The 19,551-nt window shown below is 48.3% G+C and overlaps 1 protein-coding gene across 2 annotated transcripts in view; it reads right to left on the bottom strand.

Moving 5' to 3' along the window:
* The window catches only part of LMF1 (lipase maturation factor 1), a 151,076-nt gene that overhangs the window by 106,303 nt on the left and 25,222 nt on the right, over positions 1–19,551 (bottom strand). For both annotated transcript variants that reach the window (XM_039560132.1, XM_039560131.1), the window contains one exon: positions 17,292–17,302. In XM_039560132.1, the coding sequence (XP_039416066.1) occupies positions 17,292–17,302 (11 nt within the window). The remainder of the gene's footprint in view (positions 1–17,291; positions 17,303–19,551) is intronic.

Here is a 19,551-nt window from a genome sequence, read left to right as displayed (position 1 = left end):
AGGAGAGGCCTGGGACAGGCGATGCCAGCGCCACGAGCGGGCGAGCCCACGTGGTGGAAAGAAGCCCATCCCTTCAGCAGCACGGGAGGACGCGGCAGCGCGGCCCCGCTCGCCCCACGGCCATGCCCAGCGTTCTGCACCGCCCGCCGCACGCCAGGCCCCCTGCAGCCCCGTGCCTCCACGAGGAGCTGAACTGCTCCCAACAGGTGCCTGCTGCGCGTTAAATCTTTCTTCAGGCTGCTCTGGCAGCTTCAGAACCCTGTGAGCAGCTGTTCCCCCGATCCCAGCCCGCTTCCCTCCCCATCCCAAACTGCCGTTCCCCGCTCGCACACTTCAAGCAGGAACAAATTAAAGCCAACACCATGAAGGCACCTGGCAAGGGCTTTTGCCAGCAGACAGCGAGCAAGCCTCGAAATAAAAAGCAGATTAAACAAATTTCTCCTGCTGTGTCACGTGAGACTCCCACGGCCCTGCAGAGATCCAGTTTTAGCCTCGTGTGAGCACAGGTTTTACCCTCGGCGTTTGCAGGAGATAAACCCAGGCCAGGGGATGATTCCTTCAGGCTTGCCCATGGATTTGAAGTGAAGCTCTCACGGAATATCATCTCTGCCTCCCTGATTTTTTTTCCTGAATGGTGCTTTTAAAGCACAGCTTGTAGATGGAGTAGGGAAAAAATTGCTGGATAACTGATTAACCTCAAGGCAGATATCCCTGTCCAGCACCCCCCAACAGACACAGGAGAGACACCAAAGGTGTGATCTGAAAGGTCTGTGTGGGAATTATGGAATTTTTAAGGTTGGAAAAGACCTCTTAATTCATCAAGTCCAGTGATCAACCCAGAGCCACCGTGTTCACCGTGTCCAAGTGCCACATCCATGTGGGTTTTGAACAATTCCAGAGATGGTGATCCCACCACTGCCCTGGGCAGCTTCTTCCAGGCCTTGACAACTCTTTACCTGAAGAAATATTTTCTACATTCCAGGAGAAGACCATGAGTGGTTTCTGATAGAATTTACCAGAGCAGAAGGAATTTTTTCATGGAAAGGGTTTCAGGCATTGGAAGGGCCCAGGGAGCTTTGGAGTCTCCATCCTTGGGGGTGTCCAAGCAAGGCCTGGACATGGCACTGAGTGCTCTGGGCTGGGGACAAGGTGGGGACTTGATGGTCTTGGAGGTCTTTTCCAACGTCAATGATTCTGGGATTTCTGCACCATCTTTTACACCCAAAACCCTTAAAAAAAACCCCCAAACCCAACCAAACAAGAAAAAGGACCCAATTTAAACAAGAGACCATGACAAAAACCATTCCAGTACCTATAAATGTGATTTTTCTGATCCTAAAAGGGGGTTTGCTTTGCCCACGCTCAAGGCTATTTTTTGGGATTACAGTTAAATAAGAAAATGGGCATTGCCAGGTCCTTTTGGATATCCCTCCATCCCAACAAAAGTAAACGAGAGTCTCCATTCAGCCCCACCCCTCATGGAACCCAACCAACTCTAAGGAAGTTTTGGTGCTGGAAATCTGCTGCAATTCAGGGCTGCTTTAATGCAGATCTTTTGCAACACCATGAGCTCAGAAATGACCAAAGGGAAGTGACCAAAGGGACCCCAACGCCCACAGCTTGAACCTCCAGGAACAAAGGAAGGGGGAGCAGGAGGAAGGAGACCAAACATGGATCTCAGGAGATCAAAAAGCTGCTTTCAAAACCTGATTTTAAAGAGATCTGATGAGATGGAGGAGGAAGCAGCAGCTTTTTGGTGACGATGGGACAAATGGCAAAACCGCAGCTGGGTTAGGGAGTCGTTCTCTCCCTGCACAGCACAAAGGGAGGAGCAAACGCACACAGAGGCAGAAATGCTGCTGGTCAGACACCTGAATTATGGGCCAAGGCTCAGAATCTCCCTGACATCTGCCTCTCGATACAAAGAAAGATGAACCAGTTCAGTAATCCTTTCATAAAGTAACACAGAGTGCAGTGAGAATTCTAACTCAGAGAATCCTGGGATGGTTTGGGTGGGAAGGGACTTCAGAGATCAGCTCATCCCACCCCTGCCATGGGCAGGGATGCCTTCCACTATCCCAGGGTGCTCCAAGCCCTGTCCAACCTGGCCTTGGACACTTCCAGGGATCCAGAGGCAGCCACAGCTCCTCTGGGAATCTGTGCCAGGGCCTCTCCAGCCTCACTTTCACAGCTCCTGGAGAGAGTCACAAGGTTGGATAACCCAGCAAAAACCCACCTACGGCCGCTCCGAAGATCCCCTCCTCCAGCCCCGCTGCAAACACCGCAGAGCCTTCCTGGTGAAGAGAGGAGGGGAGCAGAAAAGCAGCGCGTTTTCCCACAAATATTCCCATTCCCTGAGTGCTGCTGCCAGTTGGAAGGATCCAGCAGTTCCATGATAACACAACCCAGCAAGATTTTCCTGCGCCGCCGGCAGCCTGGGTGGTGGCTCTCCCAGGCGAGTGACATCACAGGCACTTGTGAGCACATTCCCCGCCATATAATTACGGATTTTTGCTTCTAATTTGAAGAAGCAGCTTTTTACATTTCGCTGGAAACCACTGGAATCGACCACATTAAAACAACAATCAGCCAGGGCAGTGACAAGTGATATTAAACAGCTCCTCACAGATGTCCCGGCACCACAAGAGTCGTTTGCCCTGTAAGGAATCCAAATGACTTCAGTGCCTAAAATGAACCAGATGAATGATTTCAGTCCTCACTCGGCACTTATTAAATCAGGCTGAAAATCCTACAACGCTTTGGGGTGGGAGGGACCATCAGGATCATCGTGTACACGCCCCAGAACAGAGGATCCAGAAAAAAACCCCAGTTTTTTAAGTGTTCAGCAACAGAAAGCCAACCTGGCATCGTAAAATAGCAGCTACAGCTCAGGGATTTTCCAGACAAATAATCATCCATACCCTAAAACCTGGGAAAATATCCTGCCATTGCTTTAATCCTGCAATTTCAAGTGGATGGCAGCACCTCTGAAGCCGTTTCTCCAAGAAAGAATTCAATTTATCGACAGGAATCACTGCCCAGGCTTTGATGCAAAGGTTCAGTCACTAATGGGGAACTTGTCAGGAAAGCTGGGGGCTGGAATTCCCTAACTGGAACCATGTGGGAAGGCAGCTGGAACACCAGCACTGCTTATCCTGGTGATTTATCAACCACCTGAGGCCACGTGTGGCACCCCAGTGACACCCTGGGTGGAGGAGGGAGAAATGCTCTGCTTAAAAATCATTTAAAACGTGAAAAGGGAACCAACCCCAAATCTCAAATAGCTGTTATTTGTCAAAATCATTATTAATCAGCCAGTTTTTAAATGCTGTTGGGTTTTACACACAAAAATATCCTTCTCTTATAGAATCACAGAATGATTCTGGTTGGAAGGGACCTTAAAAATAATCTCATTCCAAATTGTCAGTTGGTCTAGAAAAGGATTTAAGAGAGATCAACTCTCTGTAAAGTGACAGTGTCCCACTCTAAGAGAGCACATGGCAGGGGAAGCACAGATATTAAAGAGAAATTATTGTTTAAAGTATCTAAAAATGTGGAAATAAAGAAAAGAGAGCACAGCAAAGCTTCCCAAAGGAGAGAAAATCACATTTCCAAAGAAGAGCCCAGATCCTCTTCCTGATACATCTGCAGAGAGGGGAGATTTTAGCACCTGTGGCATCCCAGGATTCAAAAATGAAATCAAACACTCCAAGACATCCCTGTACAGGACAGTTTTCCAAAGAGAAAGTGCTGACCCTTAGAGAGCAGCATGTGTTGGGAGCTTTTTAATTTCATTTTACTTTAAAAACTCACCGAGGAGAAGTTCCAAATGCTGTTTGTGACTAAGCCAGAGTTAAAGGGTCCTCAATAAAAACCTCCACCGATTTCTTCTGGCCATAAATCCGAAAGGTAGGATTGTGCAACACCAGTCCTTCATATTTAATAATAACAAACAGATGGGAAAATATTCTAATAAATTATTTTAACTGTCTAAGCTGTGTGCTAGAAAGTCCTGGCCAAATTCCCCTGCTTAACCATCTCTGGAGCATTTTCCCTGCAGATCTCCGAGCTCTCCCTGCTCCTGGATGGGGAAATACCAGCATCCAGTGACTTTCTTTTAAAATAAATTTAAGAAGGGCTGAAATCACCCCCTGAGCTACATCCTAGGGCTGACACAACACAGCCAAACACGAGGAAGGGTTTTCCACAACAGAGAAGGAGCTTCAGCATGGATCAAACACCCAGCAGCCCATGGAAAATCCCTAAGGATGGGGATTTATCCCTGCTCCAAGGTCGGGATTGCTCCTGATTTGGGGGGTGAGTTTAAATCCCAAATCCAACGCCCATCCCAAGGGTCTGACAGCCAACACAGCTGGAAATCCTGGAGCCTTTTGGGACAAAGCTCCCTGTGCTGTGCCCACGGATGTGCAGGAGAGGGAGAATGGCCCCGGAGCCAGTGCCAGCCTCGGGCACAGCCAGGTCACATCAATCCCAGAGCTGGATTTGCTACAGCTCACATTTAAAGGGTTGATTCTAAACCACCAAACCTTGACTTTAAAGTTCTTCTCCTTCTCTCCCTGGCCACCATCTGTTTGAAAAGCTGAATGAGCCAGAAGAATATTATTAGGAATATTATTAGGAATATTAAGAAGCCATGTAAATGAGGATGTGAAATATTGATATTCCATGTTGTGATAAAGGGGACAAAGAGTGTGATTTTAAAGCTTAGCAAAGGACAGATGGGAAGAGCTGCAGCTCAGCATTATCCCCTCAGACACCTCCCTGGCATTCCCTTCACCATCCCTCTGGGAATTTCTGTCTCTCCAGGCTGTGCTTTCCTCTGGCTGAGATATCCAGCACAGCTGGGCAAATCCGACTGCCCTGACACCACCCCAGATTTACACCCCTGCTGTTTCCAACCTGTATTTCATGGAATAAAAAGGTCCTGGCAGCGTTTGTCCCAGTGACAATCGGTGACAAAGGGCTGGGCTGTCACTGTCAGGCACATCACATGCATTCTCCCTTCCAAAATTCCAGCATTCCCTCAGGAACCCAAAACAAGGGGACAAGAACCGTTTCCCCAGCAGTTTCTGCTCCTCATCCTTCACCTTTTCCATGGCTCTTTTCCCCCTGAGGATGCTCCCAGATCTCATGGCTTGTTTACTCCCTCCCTCACTGTTTTTGGGGGGACCATCTTTGCTCTCTCCTTTCATTCCCTATTTTCCAGGAGCTGCAGAATGACTTTCCCTCGGTACCACCGCCCCATTCCCACGCAGGTCTCCACGTGCTGTCATCCTGCCCCAATGCCTCTTTTCCAGAGGGAAAAATTCCCTCTCCACAGCAGGCAGGCAGCTGGGAGGTGCCATCCCAGCAGCTCCAGGGGCCATTCCTGCTCTGCTGTTTCCCAGGCAGCCCTGGAAGCCGGCTCTCCATGGGATGGGGCAGTCGGAGCCCACGCGGTGCCGCCGGCCCCGAGCTGCTCCAGGGAGCTTCAGCAATCCCTGGGGACAGGGAGAACCACAGCTCGCTCAGGATTCCTCGTCCTTCCCACTCCCTCCATCCCACAGCTCCTCCAGCCCAGCTCCAGGGAAGTTGCTGAATGGGACACGACCCACAACAGGCATGAAACAAATGGAAAATGACCCCTTGTCTCCTCCATAACAAATGGTGAATCCAGAGGCAACCCCAGAAACCTCCACAGCTCCCTACCTGCTCCCTAAACCCCTGAGCTGGTTAGTCTGGGTTTAATGGTTTAATCACCTCAGAGCTTGGAATAGTCTGGGTTTAATGGTTTAATCACCTCAGAGCTGAGGATAGAAACCAAAATCCCGCTACTAAAATGTTGTTATTTTAGGCACTGTGCCTTATCCAAGCTGCAACCTCCTGCTCCTATGGAGGAGCTGTAGGTAAAGCTCTGGAAGAACCTTGGGGAAAGCCTGATCCCCACCTGATATCCAGGGATACAGGATGTGGAGGAGTTATGGTTCACCACGTCCACAGGCTCGCCTCCCCCCACATGGATAACGCAGCCCCTCCCCTGCGTTAGGTGCATCCCTTTGGGAACAGGAATTTCTTTCAGGCCTCAAACCTTCTCCTGAGCAAGCACAGGAGTGGCTTTTGCTCCTTCCAAAATGACAAAGCTCAGCACCTCTCACCGTCCCTGTCCCCTCCTGGCCGGAACACCCGCGGCTCCCCAGCTGGAATCCTCTCCTGCTTTGCTCCCTGCAATCTCCCCACCATTCAAGGGTTTTCCCAGAGGGATTGTCATGGAATTATGAAATTATTTGGGTTGGAAAGACCTTAAATAGCATCTCATCCCACCCCTGCCATGGGCAGGGACACCTTCCACTATCCCAGGGTGCTCCAAGCCCCGTCCAACCTGGCCTTGGACATTTCCAGTGATCCAGGGGCAGCCCCAGCTTCTCTGGGCACCCTGTGCCAGGACCTCCCCACCCTCCCAGGGAGGAATTCCTTCCCAATATCCAACCTAGCCCTTCCCTCTGGCAGTGGGAAACCATTCCCCCTTCTCCTGTCCCTTCATCCCTTGTAAATAATCTCCCTCCGTGTTTCTCGTGGCTCCTTCAGGCACCAAAATCCCCAATTAGGTCACCCCGAAGCCTTCTCTTCTCCAGGCTATAACAAGGACAGGTAATTTTGGGATGCATCCAGGCCCATTCCATCAAAAAGAACAGGAAAACACCAGAGAGTTGCCATAAACGCAGCAACTGCTCCGAGTCCAGGCCCGGGAGCCGAGGTACGGCGGAGATTTCAGCGCTGGAATTCGCTTTGAAACCCTGACACTTATCTGCTTGGAGTAACAGCAAATATGTACCTTGGCTCCCTCTCACTTCCCAGGGATGGCTGGGAAGAGGATGGCTTAACACTGCGGTTTCACCCGGCTTCGGGACGGAAAGGAAGCCCATGAGAAAATGCTTTTGCTGGGTTTAAAGTAAATAAATGAATCCCGTTTCTTGAGGAGCTTCAGGGAACATGGTGGATGCAGTGAGGGGGTGGGCCAGAAATATTTGGCTAGGTAGCACTGCCCTTAAATCAGGAATGAGAACATGAGCCTGTGACACCCCAGTGCTGGTGGAATATTTCAGGAAATCGAGGCAGCCCACACAGGGCTCAGCAGGAAGCAGAGGCAGCAGCTTTGACTCTGTGCACAAAGATGCCACAAACGACAGAAAAACACGAAAGATTTCAACTCCCAGGAAATTCCTGTCAACAAACAAACATTGGGGACAGCAGGAAAAGTGGCAGCTCCATTCCTGAGCTCCCTGATGTTTCTGAGACGTGGCTCAAGCACAGCACCCACTTTCCGCTCTTTTCCTTCAGGTTTTGCACATTTCCTCTGGGACTGGTTGAACCCCAAATCCAAAGTTCAGGTGATGCTGAGGAAGGCAGCAAAGCCCCATAAAGTCCGCAACTATGCAGATTTTAACGATGCTCAGTCATGAATCAGTTCCTGCTCACATGTAAAGGCAGGAGAGGCAGGGAAATACAGAAAATCTGGTTGCTAGGATGTTTTTCACATGCACAAACTCATGAAACCACACAATTTTGTGCACCAAGGCCTGAATTTGTATTTATCTCTCAACTATGACACATTTTCTTCCTAATTTAAAGATGGCAAGACAAAAAGAATTACAACAATTCCAAAACTCCTGACTTCCTTTTGTTGATCCAGAAATCTGCTCGAGCCCACAAATAATCTCAAGGAAACAACATTTTTGGCCAAAGGAACTTCAAGAAGAAATACACAGACAGCTCCATTCATGGAGCTCGTTCCCTGCTCCGGGCAGACCAAGGAGTCTGGATTTAGAGGAAGATCAAACTTGACCTCTGGCTCTCACTTCCACCAGTTTTTGTGCATGGAGGGAACACATAAAATGCAATAAACCTCAAAACAGAGGCTTGTGAAGGATCCCAGAGAATTCCAAACGGGGCTCTGCCAGCATAAATACAATTAAACAATATTTAACCTTCAGTAGCATCGAGCTGTCAAATAAATATTCCTAAGAAGACAACTTAAAAGAAGGGAAAAAACCAATCCCACACCATTCCTTCTCCTCCTTCCAGCAGGAAAAAAGGAATAATAAGAACAGATAAGAACACAGGACAAATGTCCTGGAAAAAAGCCTTAATTTTACTGCTCAATCCAATGGATTTTTAATCCATGGCCAAAAGAAAGCACCAGAGTAAGATTGAGTGGGAAAACTGTATTTTTTTTTCCATTTCGATTGCAGGGGTGTGACTGCTTCCAGCTGGGGTCCTGGAAGATCACAGAGATGGAGATGGTGCTCCAGACCAAGAGCTTTTCCAGTCCCCTCAATGATTAAAAAAAGGTAAAAAAATCAAGGCCTTTTAAGCTCACCCAAACTGCTTCTCTGCTCACCAAACATTCCTGGTGGAAAGCAGCCAAAATCCAGGGATTTCCACCCAAACTTCCACATCCCAGATCAATGAAAAGGATGGAGAATATCCCAAGAGCTGGATTCCTTAAAAAGGGCCCAGCCTTCCTCAGAGCTCCCCACACAACTTCCAGCTGCCCCAAGATGCCCAATGCCAAGACCTCAACCCTTTAATTAACAATTCTTTCACAGACTTTGGGAACACCCACCAGGACTCAGCATTCCCAGGCAAAATGAGGCTCCAAAACTTCCTAGGAAGAGCTGGAATCATCCTCATAAATCAGTGCTGTGAAACTTTTATGGGGTGTAGATCAGGGCAGAAAAAGGGCATCGGATGGGACTGAGCCCCAGATAAATCAGAGGTTAGAAAAGACAGTGGATAATGGAAAAGAAAACCTCCAGCAGTTCCTTGGATGCCCTTTGGTTCATTGTGATTATCCAGGGGTTACTCTGCACATCAAGGTTTATTTAACTTCAGGAAAACACAAAAATAAAAATCAAACCTCTTCCCCCGTGCCAGACCTGAACTTGGGATGCAAGCGAGCCTTGGAGGCAGCTCTGCCCTGCTCTCATCCTCCTTCCATCAAAAGCCTGCAGAGAGCACAGGGAATTTAAACAGCTCCATGCTGAGCAGTGTCAGCCTGTGGGAGCCAACACCGACCCACTGTTTTCACTGGAGCCTCTCCAGCTCTTCTCTCTCACTAAAAACCAGGAGAAAACCTTCCCATCTCCCACTTTTGATGTGGATTCTGCTTTTAGGTGGGTTCTGGGCCCACAGAACATTCCCTAGAGCTGATTGTTTCCAGGTGAAGCCAAGCAGGTGGATTTTCCCTGGAGTTTGGGACAGCTGCCAAATACTGCAGGGACAAAAAGTGCCAAATTCCTGCTTGGCAGCTTGAGATCCTTCAACCATGAAGGTTTAAAGTCCAGCAGTATTCCATAAACCAGGTGAAGGCCAGGTTGGATGGGGTTTGGAGCAACCTGGGATAATGGGAAGTGTCCCTGCCCACGGAACAAGATGAGCTTTAAGGTCCCTTCCAACCCAAACCATTCCATGCCATAAAATAAAGCCAATGGCCTCTGCAGCTGCTTAAACACCTGCCAAAAATCCTCTTTCAAACACTTGTCTGGGTTTGTTTTCTTAAAAATAGAGCAAAAGGATGAAAATAATCATGCAATAAAATATTTACAGGAGCACTCTGAGCGGGTATTGCAGGTCAGCCTTGCTGGGGGACTTTGCTCTGGTTTTCCAGAGGGAAAATTTCTCCTTTTGTGTGACAAAATGGGAACAACCAAAAGAAGGAGAAGCAGCAACTCCCAGGAGTCACAACACCCGCTGTGAGCACAACTGGAGCAGGGTCAGAGCGGTGCCACATCCCCGATTTTCTTTTCCAAAGCCATCTGTGCCCCACAGGACACAGGGGAGAACCCTGCAGGTGACACTGGCCACGCCACACCTCCCATCCCGAATCCCTGCACAGCCTGGGCAGGTGGGGCCCAGCTTTCCTGAAGGATGCACAGAATGAGGATTGCATTGCTGGAGTCATTAAAATTCCCACCCTCTCCCAGCCCCATTCCAGCTGGGGAATTCTATGGGATCTCCTTAAAGCCCCAAGGAAGTGGGTGCTGTGTCCAGGTGCCCCATCCCACCCTGGGCACACGATGTGAACTCAGCCCAGAGAGGTGGCAGAGCGTCAGTGCTGGGCAGCACTTCCCTTGTTTATGCTGAGTTTGGAACAAGCTTTTCTGGGGAAAAAAATACCTTTTCTAGCACAAACACGTAGCAACAGCCCAAGCTGGGATGTTTGGACATCAAATCCTCCTCCAAATGTGAGCCGTGGTTCGGGTGCACCTCGCTGGGAACAGGCTGCTACGAAGATTTTGATGCTTTTTGAAGAACTGAGCTGGCACTTCTCTGAACGCCAGGCTCACTCCTGCTCTCGCACAGGAGGAGAACTGGGAACAGGCAGGAAGCCATGGGTTTAATGGGAAGGATTAACACAAATCCAGGGTAAGCTCAGGAGAGATAACAGAGAGGCTCGTGCAAGATAAGGAGAACAAGTGGTGGCTTGATAAAGAACCCAGGAGAGCTCAGGGCCAGCACCAAACTGTGCAGGTGAATCTGCGAACAGGTTCAGTCTCACCGACTAAGAGCAATTAGAGCTAATTAAACTAATTGCCTTTCTCCTAGTGTAGAATCCCAGAATAGTCTGGGTTGGAAGAGACTTTAAAGTTCATCTAGTTCCAATCCCAACCCCTTCCACAATTCCCAGGCTGCTCCAAGCCCTGTCCAACCTGGCCTTGGACACTTCAAGGGATCCAGGGGCAGCCACAGCTTCTCTGGGAAAGCCATTCCAGCCCCTCCCCATCCTCACAGGGAGGAATTCCTTCCCCACATCCCATCTATCCCTGCCCTCTGGCAGTTTAAAACCACTGCCCTTTATCCTGTCACGATCTGTCCATAGAAAAGGTCCCTTTCCCTCTTTTTTAACCCAATCCAAACTGGGAGATCATTCTCTCAGCCACATCCACACTGGAGACTTCCCACCTAACTGCAGGCCACGTTTTTCCAAATTATGGGAGACAAGGATCCAACTCTTTGCTTTGAAACTAATACTGGAGACAATTTCAATTAACTTGGCAACACTTCAATCTGAGCCTTAAGGAAAGAGATTCCCACCCTTGCCAGTCACCCAACCCAATTCACCTTTCCTGATGGAAATCATGGAATCCCAGAATCATAAAAGTTGGGAAAGACCTCGAGGATCACCAAGTCCAAGCTGTGCCCAATCCCCACCTTGTTCCCAGCCCAGAGCGCTGAATGCCACCTCCAGGAATTCCTTGGACACCAAACCTCCCTGGGCAGCCCCTTCAGGTGCCTGACCACCCTTTCCATGGAGAATTCTTCCCAAATTTTTCCAAAGAATGAAACCCCTGCCTGCAAAAGGCATTTTTGTTTGTTTCCTTTTTCTCAAGGCCAGGCCAAAAGTCGGTCACAAGAGCTGTGCAGAAACAATTTGCTTAGGGAAAAGGGTTTCCCAGTTTTGCAAGGCCAGCGTTCCCATTCCACCCACTTACATTCCTGGATTAAGGGAAAATAAAATCACATCCGCAGGCCGGTCAGCGGTGACACAGGTCGAGATCCAGGAACATGGCAAAGGGCTGGAAGAAAATTCCATGCATGGAAAGCTGTTTGGAGAAGTTCTGCACTCCCTCCAGCACCACCATTTCCATCAGGCCTCGTTAAGGAGCATTTCATCCCTTCAGATCATTTGCATAATTGCCGCAATCAAAGGCACTACTTTACAGTAATAACTTTAATGGCAGATTTTTCCTTAAACATTCTTTTTTAAATGCTCCAAGGTCGGTGCATCCATGTGCCAGGAGAAATACAGGCAGGAGGTGATGCTCTGGGAATGTGGGGCGAGGAGAGGGACCAGCTGCTTTTTGTTTTGGGGTTATTTCTGCTTTATCACGCTCAAGGTGCATCCCAGAATCAAAATGTTTGTCAATTAAACAGCAGCCTGGTTGGTACATTGGGGCTATTCCCTGCTTTTTTCCCCGTTAATTTTGCTACTCTTGTCTCATTAGGAGGGAATCTGGCTCGTTTCCAGGCTAAAACCAGGCTTTGGAAAGGAGAGTGCAAATCTCAGCCTTTGGTTTGCCTCCACAGAACCCTGGCATGGCTTGGGTGGGAAGGGACCTTAAAGCCCATCCCTGCCACGGGCAGGGCCACCTTCCACTGGAGGTTCTTCCTAAGACGGTGGAGCTCTGGCCTGCTTCCCTCAACTCCATGGAGATAAGACCATGGAGATAACATCTCCAAAGCCTTGTAAGGTTTATTTTGAAGATAGGCAAGAACCACTGGCCTAATTTTTAATATAAAACACAGACTTAGAGCAAACAAGCTCAGATCCAACGGGAAATTCACAGCAGAAGCCAGCTGGGATTTCCACCCTCCAGCTCCTGGGTCCTCCAGAAAACCCAATTTCGTGCCAAACCCCGCGTGTTCCACCAGTGCATCTCCAACTCCATCACGTTGGGATGCTCCTCATGGAAAGCTCCCCTAGGAGCACAGGAGCATCGTGGATTTGTCCAAGCAAGCTCCACACCTCATCCCTGAGGCAGCAAAAGATTTGGGGAACACTTCCCCTAATTGGGGTTCCCAAACGAGCCAGGCCCGAGCGAAGGCCCTGCTGCCCTTTAATGCCGGCCTAATGACATTAAACCCAAACATGGGGCAAGGCTGGGGAGGGAATCAGACAAGCCATAAATTAAGGCAGAGGATATGAATTCCATGCAGGCTGCAGTGTTGGGGTTAACGTGGGTCTGGAAGCAGTTTAGGGAAAACCTGGAGTGGCTAAGGGCCAGCTCTGAGCAGAGCTGCTCTGGGCTAATCGTTTCCTTCAGGCAGGCTACTCCAGCTCACTAATAGGTTTTAATAAAAACTTCCAATTGGGCCAGTAAACCCCTCATTAAGCTGTTTTTAAAGCATGAATTTAAGAGGGCCGGGGGTAAAAGGTCAGGGGGAGTTTTTAATTCAGAACGGCTGGCAAAAGGTGCTGTTGTGATTGAAAACACCAGAGTTCAAGTGTCCAGGGCCACATAAACATCCGACTCTGTCACTAGACCTGCTTAAGTGACAGCTTGAAAAATAGATTTAATAAGACAGAGAGAAAAGTTTCCCACTCTTACACAAGCAATAGGAACAGCAGATCCCAATATTAGGCAGGAACAGGATGGTCAGGAAGCAGCCCCAGCCCTCCCATCCCTGCCTGAGGGGATGAATAAAGAGCAGCCCATGGCCAGCTGGGTGTGCAACCATTCCCAGGGGCTCTGGGACACTCAGATCCAGGGCCTCCTGCTGGGAAGGGAGCAAAGTTCTCTGGGAATAACACGGAGCAGCCCAACCCCACATCCTGCTGCCAGGGTCTCCCACACAACCGCTGCCATGGGATGCCAGCACGGGAATTCCCTGCTGCCATCTGAAACAGCACAGAACCCCACAGTGGGTTGGCTTGGAAGGGACCTCTAGGTCAGTCCAGCTCCACCCCTGCCATGGGCATTTTCCACTATCCCAGGTTGCTCCTGGCCCACTCCAACCTGGCCTTGAAAGCTTCCAGGGATGGGGGAGCCACAGCTTCTCTGCCAGGGAATTCTCTTGGGCAATCTCCCACACTGCAGAGGGGTCTGCAGGAAGCTCCATCTCAGCTCAGCCCAGACCCATCCCCACCTCAGCACTCTTAAGCCAAGCTTTGGGCCTGCACCAGTGAAGTTTGACCTCAGTTGTTTCATTTTCCTCTCATTTTTCTCCACGACTACAGAGCTGCTCTCTAGGACAGTGCAACTAAGGAAAAACTTCCCCCTTCCCTGGGAACACGCACTCACAGAGCAGAAACATCTCCTCCATCTCGCCCAGAACCCCAGCTGTGCACTCTAACATTTAATTTTATGTCAATGCACATCTAAAATTTGAGATTCCCTGAAGACCTCTTAAGAGAAAATCCTCCCTGGAACAATTTGCATTGAAGCAAAGAGTGAGGATTTAACAAGTGATGGAGAATTACAAATACTCGGCTTTCAACTTCTTATTCTACTTCTAATCAAAACACACTTCAAGCTCAAATTCTGAGCTAATAGATGCAACAAAATTGGGGGGCATTTTAGGTAGGAACTCAGTTATTTGCTCATTCCATATTTACAGATAGTGGAAAAAACCTCTGGAGTTTGTTCAGGGATTGTCTTCTCTCCACACCAGAATTAACAAGGAAGCTTACTGGGAGAGGGGGGAAAAAAAAGCTTTTGCTTTTAAAATGTGCTTCTAATTCTGGCCTGTGAGGAGAGCAGAAGCCAGGCTCTCTGGAATGATCCCTACGGAAACATTTGCTTTGGCTCCAGACAGGACACTTTGGAGCATCGGGAGTCAAATCAGATCAGCTGCTCCTCCGTCCTTTCTGCTTAATGATCCCATTGATAGCCACGAGGTCAGCAGATGCATTCCTGCCTTTCCTGCCTGCTCCTTGCTGGGAATAGGGATTGCTGCTCCGACAGGGATCCTATAGGCACGGAGGAGTCAGGATCTCTCTGGACAGGGACCTCATTTTCCCTGGATTTTCACTCTACACAGATTCACTACAGCTCGCTCCATCCTTGCAGTTTTCCTGCTTTGAACTCCCCAGTGCCAGCTTTTTTTTGACCAAGGCAGGCTCAGGACCATCAAAGTCTCTTCAGAGTATCTGGGACTCCTTAAAACCAGAAGGCAGAGCAGAAGAAAAGAGGACAAGAAAGCCTGGAAAACAGCAGCACCTTTTCCAGGCCTCTGCTAGAGCAGGGATAATAAATCCCTACATGGAATCGGATTTCTATCGGGGGAAAAAAGGAAGTCCTGGGGGGCATCCCAGGCAGAAATTCCTGCTCTAGGAGAGAGCCCAGGGTCAGAAACAGCAAAGCTGACACCACCACAGACCTGGGGAAGCAGTTTAGGTCTCATCCTAAGCCAGGAGAACACAGGTCCTTGATTTTCAGCAAGGATAAAGCAGGAAGTTGGCCTTGGGGGTTCTTTCTAACCCCAGCACCACAGTGGGAACCTGGAGAGAGGGGCAGAGCTGCCATGACTGGAGCTGAGCCAGACCAGGACACCTGGAAAGGGGCTCCAACAGGGAGAACGTGAGGGAAAGGCCTTGGAACTGCAAAGCTCAAGGAGGAGATTGAGGCTAAGGATGGAAAAGCCAGGAAAGCTCTGCAGGAGCAGCGTGGTCCTGCAGCTGTGCTCCAGGGAGGATGGGCAGCACCTCCATCCGTCCACCCATCCATCCCAAAACCACCCCAAAGCCTGCCAGTGCACTCCATCCATCCACAGTCCCACCAGAGCAGTGCCCTGCCAAAACCAGGGAGAAAAGGGGCCCTGGATCTGGATCAGTGCCCATGCACAGGGAAGGGCCCAGGTGCCACCAGCACCCCTCACCGAGGGCACCCCGCTGGGTGCAAAGCCAGGTTTACATCACAATCACAATAAGCAAAGCCTGAAGTTATCCCAGCTCAGCTGATCCCAGAGCAGCACAAGCCCCTGGCTGATGCCCACTCCAGGATCTGCATCCCAGAGCAACTCCTCACCTTCCAGGGACACACAGCCCAGCGTGGGGCTTGGCATTCCTGTTTCCCAGCTCACTCCCTCCAGCGAGGAGTGCTTTTCATCACACTTCCCTGCCAGGAGTAAGAGCAAAGAGCAAAACCTGTGGCAATACCAGCTGATCCCACAGCTTGTTGTTATTTCCAGGCTCTGGAGTTCTTTAAAATTCATAGGGACAGCATGGAGTTTGAATAGAGGCTACCAAAATGCATCCTGAGATGCAGCAAAAAAACCCCCACACTTCCTGGAGGGGAATAGGAAACAGTCAGCACTTACAAAGAACTCTCCAGGAATTTTTATTTTTTTTTTTTTAAAGGATCTTGCTTTGAAGTAGATGCTCCCAAAGAATGAGGCTTCCAGAGCTCAGCAATATTTAATGTACTGCCCCAGCAATGGATGACAATGTTGTTGTTTCAGCTATATTATAACAAAAATATTGTGGTTTTCCTGTATTCTAACAAAAGGAACTGGAGATTTACATCTCCTTCATCTCATTCCGAAGGAGCCCTCACGCCAAAAGCAGGGAAGGGAGAGACCCCACTGCGTACAAAGGGCTGCTTGGAGGGGGAGTCTCCAGTTGGGACACAAGGAAAGGCCAAAAAAAGATGAAACACCACTTGGAAAACAAAGCAAAAAAAAAAGCCATTTTTCTACACCCATCAGCAACACATCCAGAGGATGAGTAACTCCAGTCCAACCCTCTGGGTTTGTGCTGTCCTGGAAAAAATATCCACATTCAACAGGGAAGCATTATCTGGAATGTTTTATGGATTATAATGGAAAATTCTCCATATTCCTCTGCTTCTCCACTTGAAGAAGCTCCACCTCAACATTCCCAGAAACCCTCAGACAGCTCAAGTGCCCACGATTAAAACAATCCATTGGAAACGAGGAGACAGCTGCAATTCCCAGGAGGAGAAGGGATCAAACCTCCCTAATATTCACACCCAAATGGAATTCAACCATTCTCATTCCTCCTTTCTGAGCAACCAGATTCCATCTATGAATGGAGCCAAGCTGGGAATACAAATCCCATCTCCAACCACGATCCAGCGTCCTTCACCCACCCATCCCATGGCACGAGCACATTCCTGAAGGGAGAAAACATGGCCAGATAAGCTCGTTTAAGACATTATTCCATGGCAGTCATTCCCAGAAAATCTGCAGTTTCCCTAATATTTCCACAGAGAGAAATGCTTCCAGAAGGATTTCTAATTTTCCATTTAGGAATGGGTTGGAAAACTAAAAAAAAAAAAAAAAAACCCCACCAAGCTGGGCAAAGCATGTCCTGACTTCCAAGGAATGAGCTGCACCTCATTCCAGGGAAAAGCCCAGGATAGGAGTAAGAAATTCCTGATATCCAAATCACCCGTGGAAAGGGAATTTGGGAGGAACAGGTTCCCTCCCAGGGATGTCCTTTGTTCCCTTCATCATAAACATAACCCTTCCACCAACTCTCTTCAGCCTCAATTTACAGAATCTCCTTTCTTTGAGGGCATAGGAGCAGAAAGAAAGGCAGTGAAAGATAATCAAAAGCTTAAAAAAATTATATATAAACTTGACAAAAATAGCCTTAATTAAAAAAAAAAATCAAAACTTTAACACGCCAGACAAAGAGTAAAAAAAGGAATCAAAACTCGAACGTGCCAGAGAAAGAGCAAACAAGCTGGAGTAAAGTAAAAGCTACGTACCCACAAATGCATCAAAAAATGATAAATGCAGCTTTTGGCTCATTTTTAGTCACTTACCAAAGGAATACCTGCAAAACAAAAGGAAGAAAAGGCAAAAGAATTAAAATTGGGCTTGATAAATTCAAGGAATCGACGTCCTGTGTTAGTTTTATTCCTCACTTTAAACCTTTGGAGTTTCAAAACGCCGTCAAGGAGGACAGAAAAGTCCTGAATCGCATAAAATGTAACACAAACGGGGAAATGCTGCTGCCTGGAAATGGAAAAAGAGCAAATTCCCAACTTTTTGGGCTATTCAGCACTCCAAGGGATTGCCCCCCTTCTTTGCATAAAGCAGCAGACACAGAAGGGACCCCCCCCTGCCCCAAATCCCACCAGGTCTGGGCTTGCCAAGAGCTGCTCCTGGTTTTCCCACTGGAATTCCCTTCAGCCTCAGCTGCAGCAGGGTGACTTCCTGTAAGATCACCAATTCTGATTAAAACTGACTTTTAATCCGAGCATTGAGCAAGTTTTAAGATGTTCTCCTTCAACTTGTGTTTATTCCCAGCATGGCTTCAATCCCACATCAGGCCTTTATTATTTGTATCTGCAGCATATTAAACTAACCCAAAAATCCAAAAAAACCCCCCACAAAACTAAAAACCACCCCAGGTTTGAAAGATTTTCAGAAGGATTCGCTGTTACTGAAGATGCCCTGAGTAAGCGCGTTCGTTTTGTACTCACGCACGGTTTGATTCACTCTAAAACCCAACAATCTCAGTATCTTGCACCATATTTAGCAACAATTTCCTACAGATTTGCTGATGTACAAAGACACCTTGATATTGCAGGCTAATTTGTAGTTTTGTTAATAATAAAAGCAGCTTTTTGTAAAGCTCTCTGCCGTTAAGGGAGCCTCGCTTTGCTGATCTCCACCACGCTCGTGGTGCCGCTCAACACCAACTCGGAGGAATTATTCTCATTTCTTGGCAGAAGTTAAGAACCCCCTGAGGCTCATTTAAAACACACACACCCCACACCCCCCCCAAATGAGGAATTAATAAAATATTGTATTTTGCTGAACCACATGAAGTTTTCTGACGTGTGTCTGGTGCTGATTACATCAATCCAGGCTCCCGGCCTTGTCATGTGATGACAGGCAAACACTTGTGGATTTATTCCTCTCAAGAAGCCTGCGAGACAAACGCCAAGGAAACCAAACCAAAGGGCCCACTCCGAATCCATAAAAGCAGCAGGAATTCTTGCAGGGATTTCTTAGTTTTTTAATAGGTACAAGCAGGGCAGGTACCCAATTCCCCCACATTTCAGGTTGGGGTTCTGACCTTAATCACCAGTTTTCCTTTTCAAGGTGCTCTGTCAGGAGCTAGCAGAAATATTTCTTGTAACAATGTGGTTTTTTCACTTGTGCCTCAGCATTTGAAACATTCCCAACAGATAATGACAAGGAAAAACATGGATTTGATTTTGCAGGCTTGGGGGCAAACTTCACCAGTGGAACTTTTGATCTGCACGTCGTCAGAGCCAGAAATTCTGCTGATTCCAAGCCTGCTCCACTTGGATTGCCTAAATCAAATTAAAAAGTGATGCCATGGCTGTTTTCTGCTGGGAGAGACAACATTTCTAGGCCTGACTTGCCAGGGGAGGCAAATCCACATCCCACTTAGCCCAGATCAGCTGGGAATCATAAACATCATCTAATATTTGAGTTAAATGGTTTTCACCACCTTGTCCTGCTGATTAATTCTAGCTCCAGTATATTCCTGGAAAGCAAAATCTGAGAGCAAAACATGGTTTGAACCCCATTATTCCCAAGAAAAACACATCCTGCTGGCAAGAATTTGAGGACACGGCTCCACAAGAGCTTCCAGGGATCAGGAATTCCCAAACTCAGCCCGCACAAAATGCCACCTTTTCCAGAGAATGCCTTTTTTCCTGCATGCAAAGCATGTGGGATGATGGCTTTTATTTGCTGAAGGAGGAGGAGGAGCTCATCAGCCAGACTTGCCCCATAAATTTACATTTCCTTCTCCACTCAGCCACCCCAGAGCTGCCCAGGTTATTTAATGCAGGGGTTGTTTGTGACAGGGCTTCCTCTAAGGCTGGAAAACATTCCTGAAACAATATTCCAAATGGAGTCGATTAAAAATAGGATAGAACAGGCAGGCTTTACCTTTACATCTATGGAAGTTCTGAGGAAAATCCAGCTGTATTTGTAATAAAAACGGAGTAAAACCGGTCCCACCCACCCCAGCAGTGCCCAACACCATGAGCTGCTTCCAACTAAATTTCCACAGGCAGGAGAATTCCCTGCTGCATCCCT

The sequence above is a fragment of the Corvus cornix genome, chromosome 14 (genome assembly GCF_000738735.6).
Source record: "Corvus cornix cornix isolate S_Up_H32 chromosome 14, ASM73873v5, whole genome shotgun sequence".
In the NCBI taxonomy this organism is placed as follows: Eukaryota; Metazoa; Chordata; class Aves; order Passeriformes; family Corvidae; genus Corvus; species Corvus cornix.
Note: the sequence above shows the minus strand (reverse complement) of the source record. Positions and strands in the feature narration are given on the sequence as shown.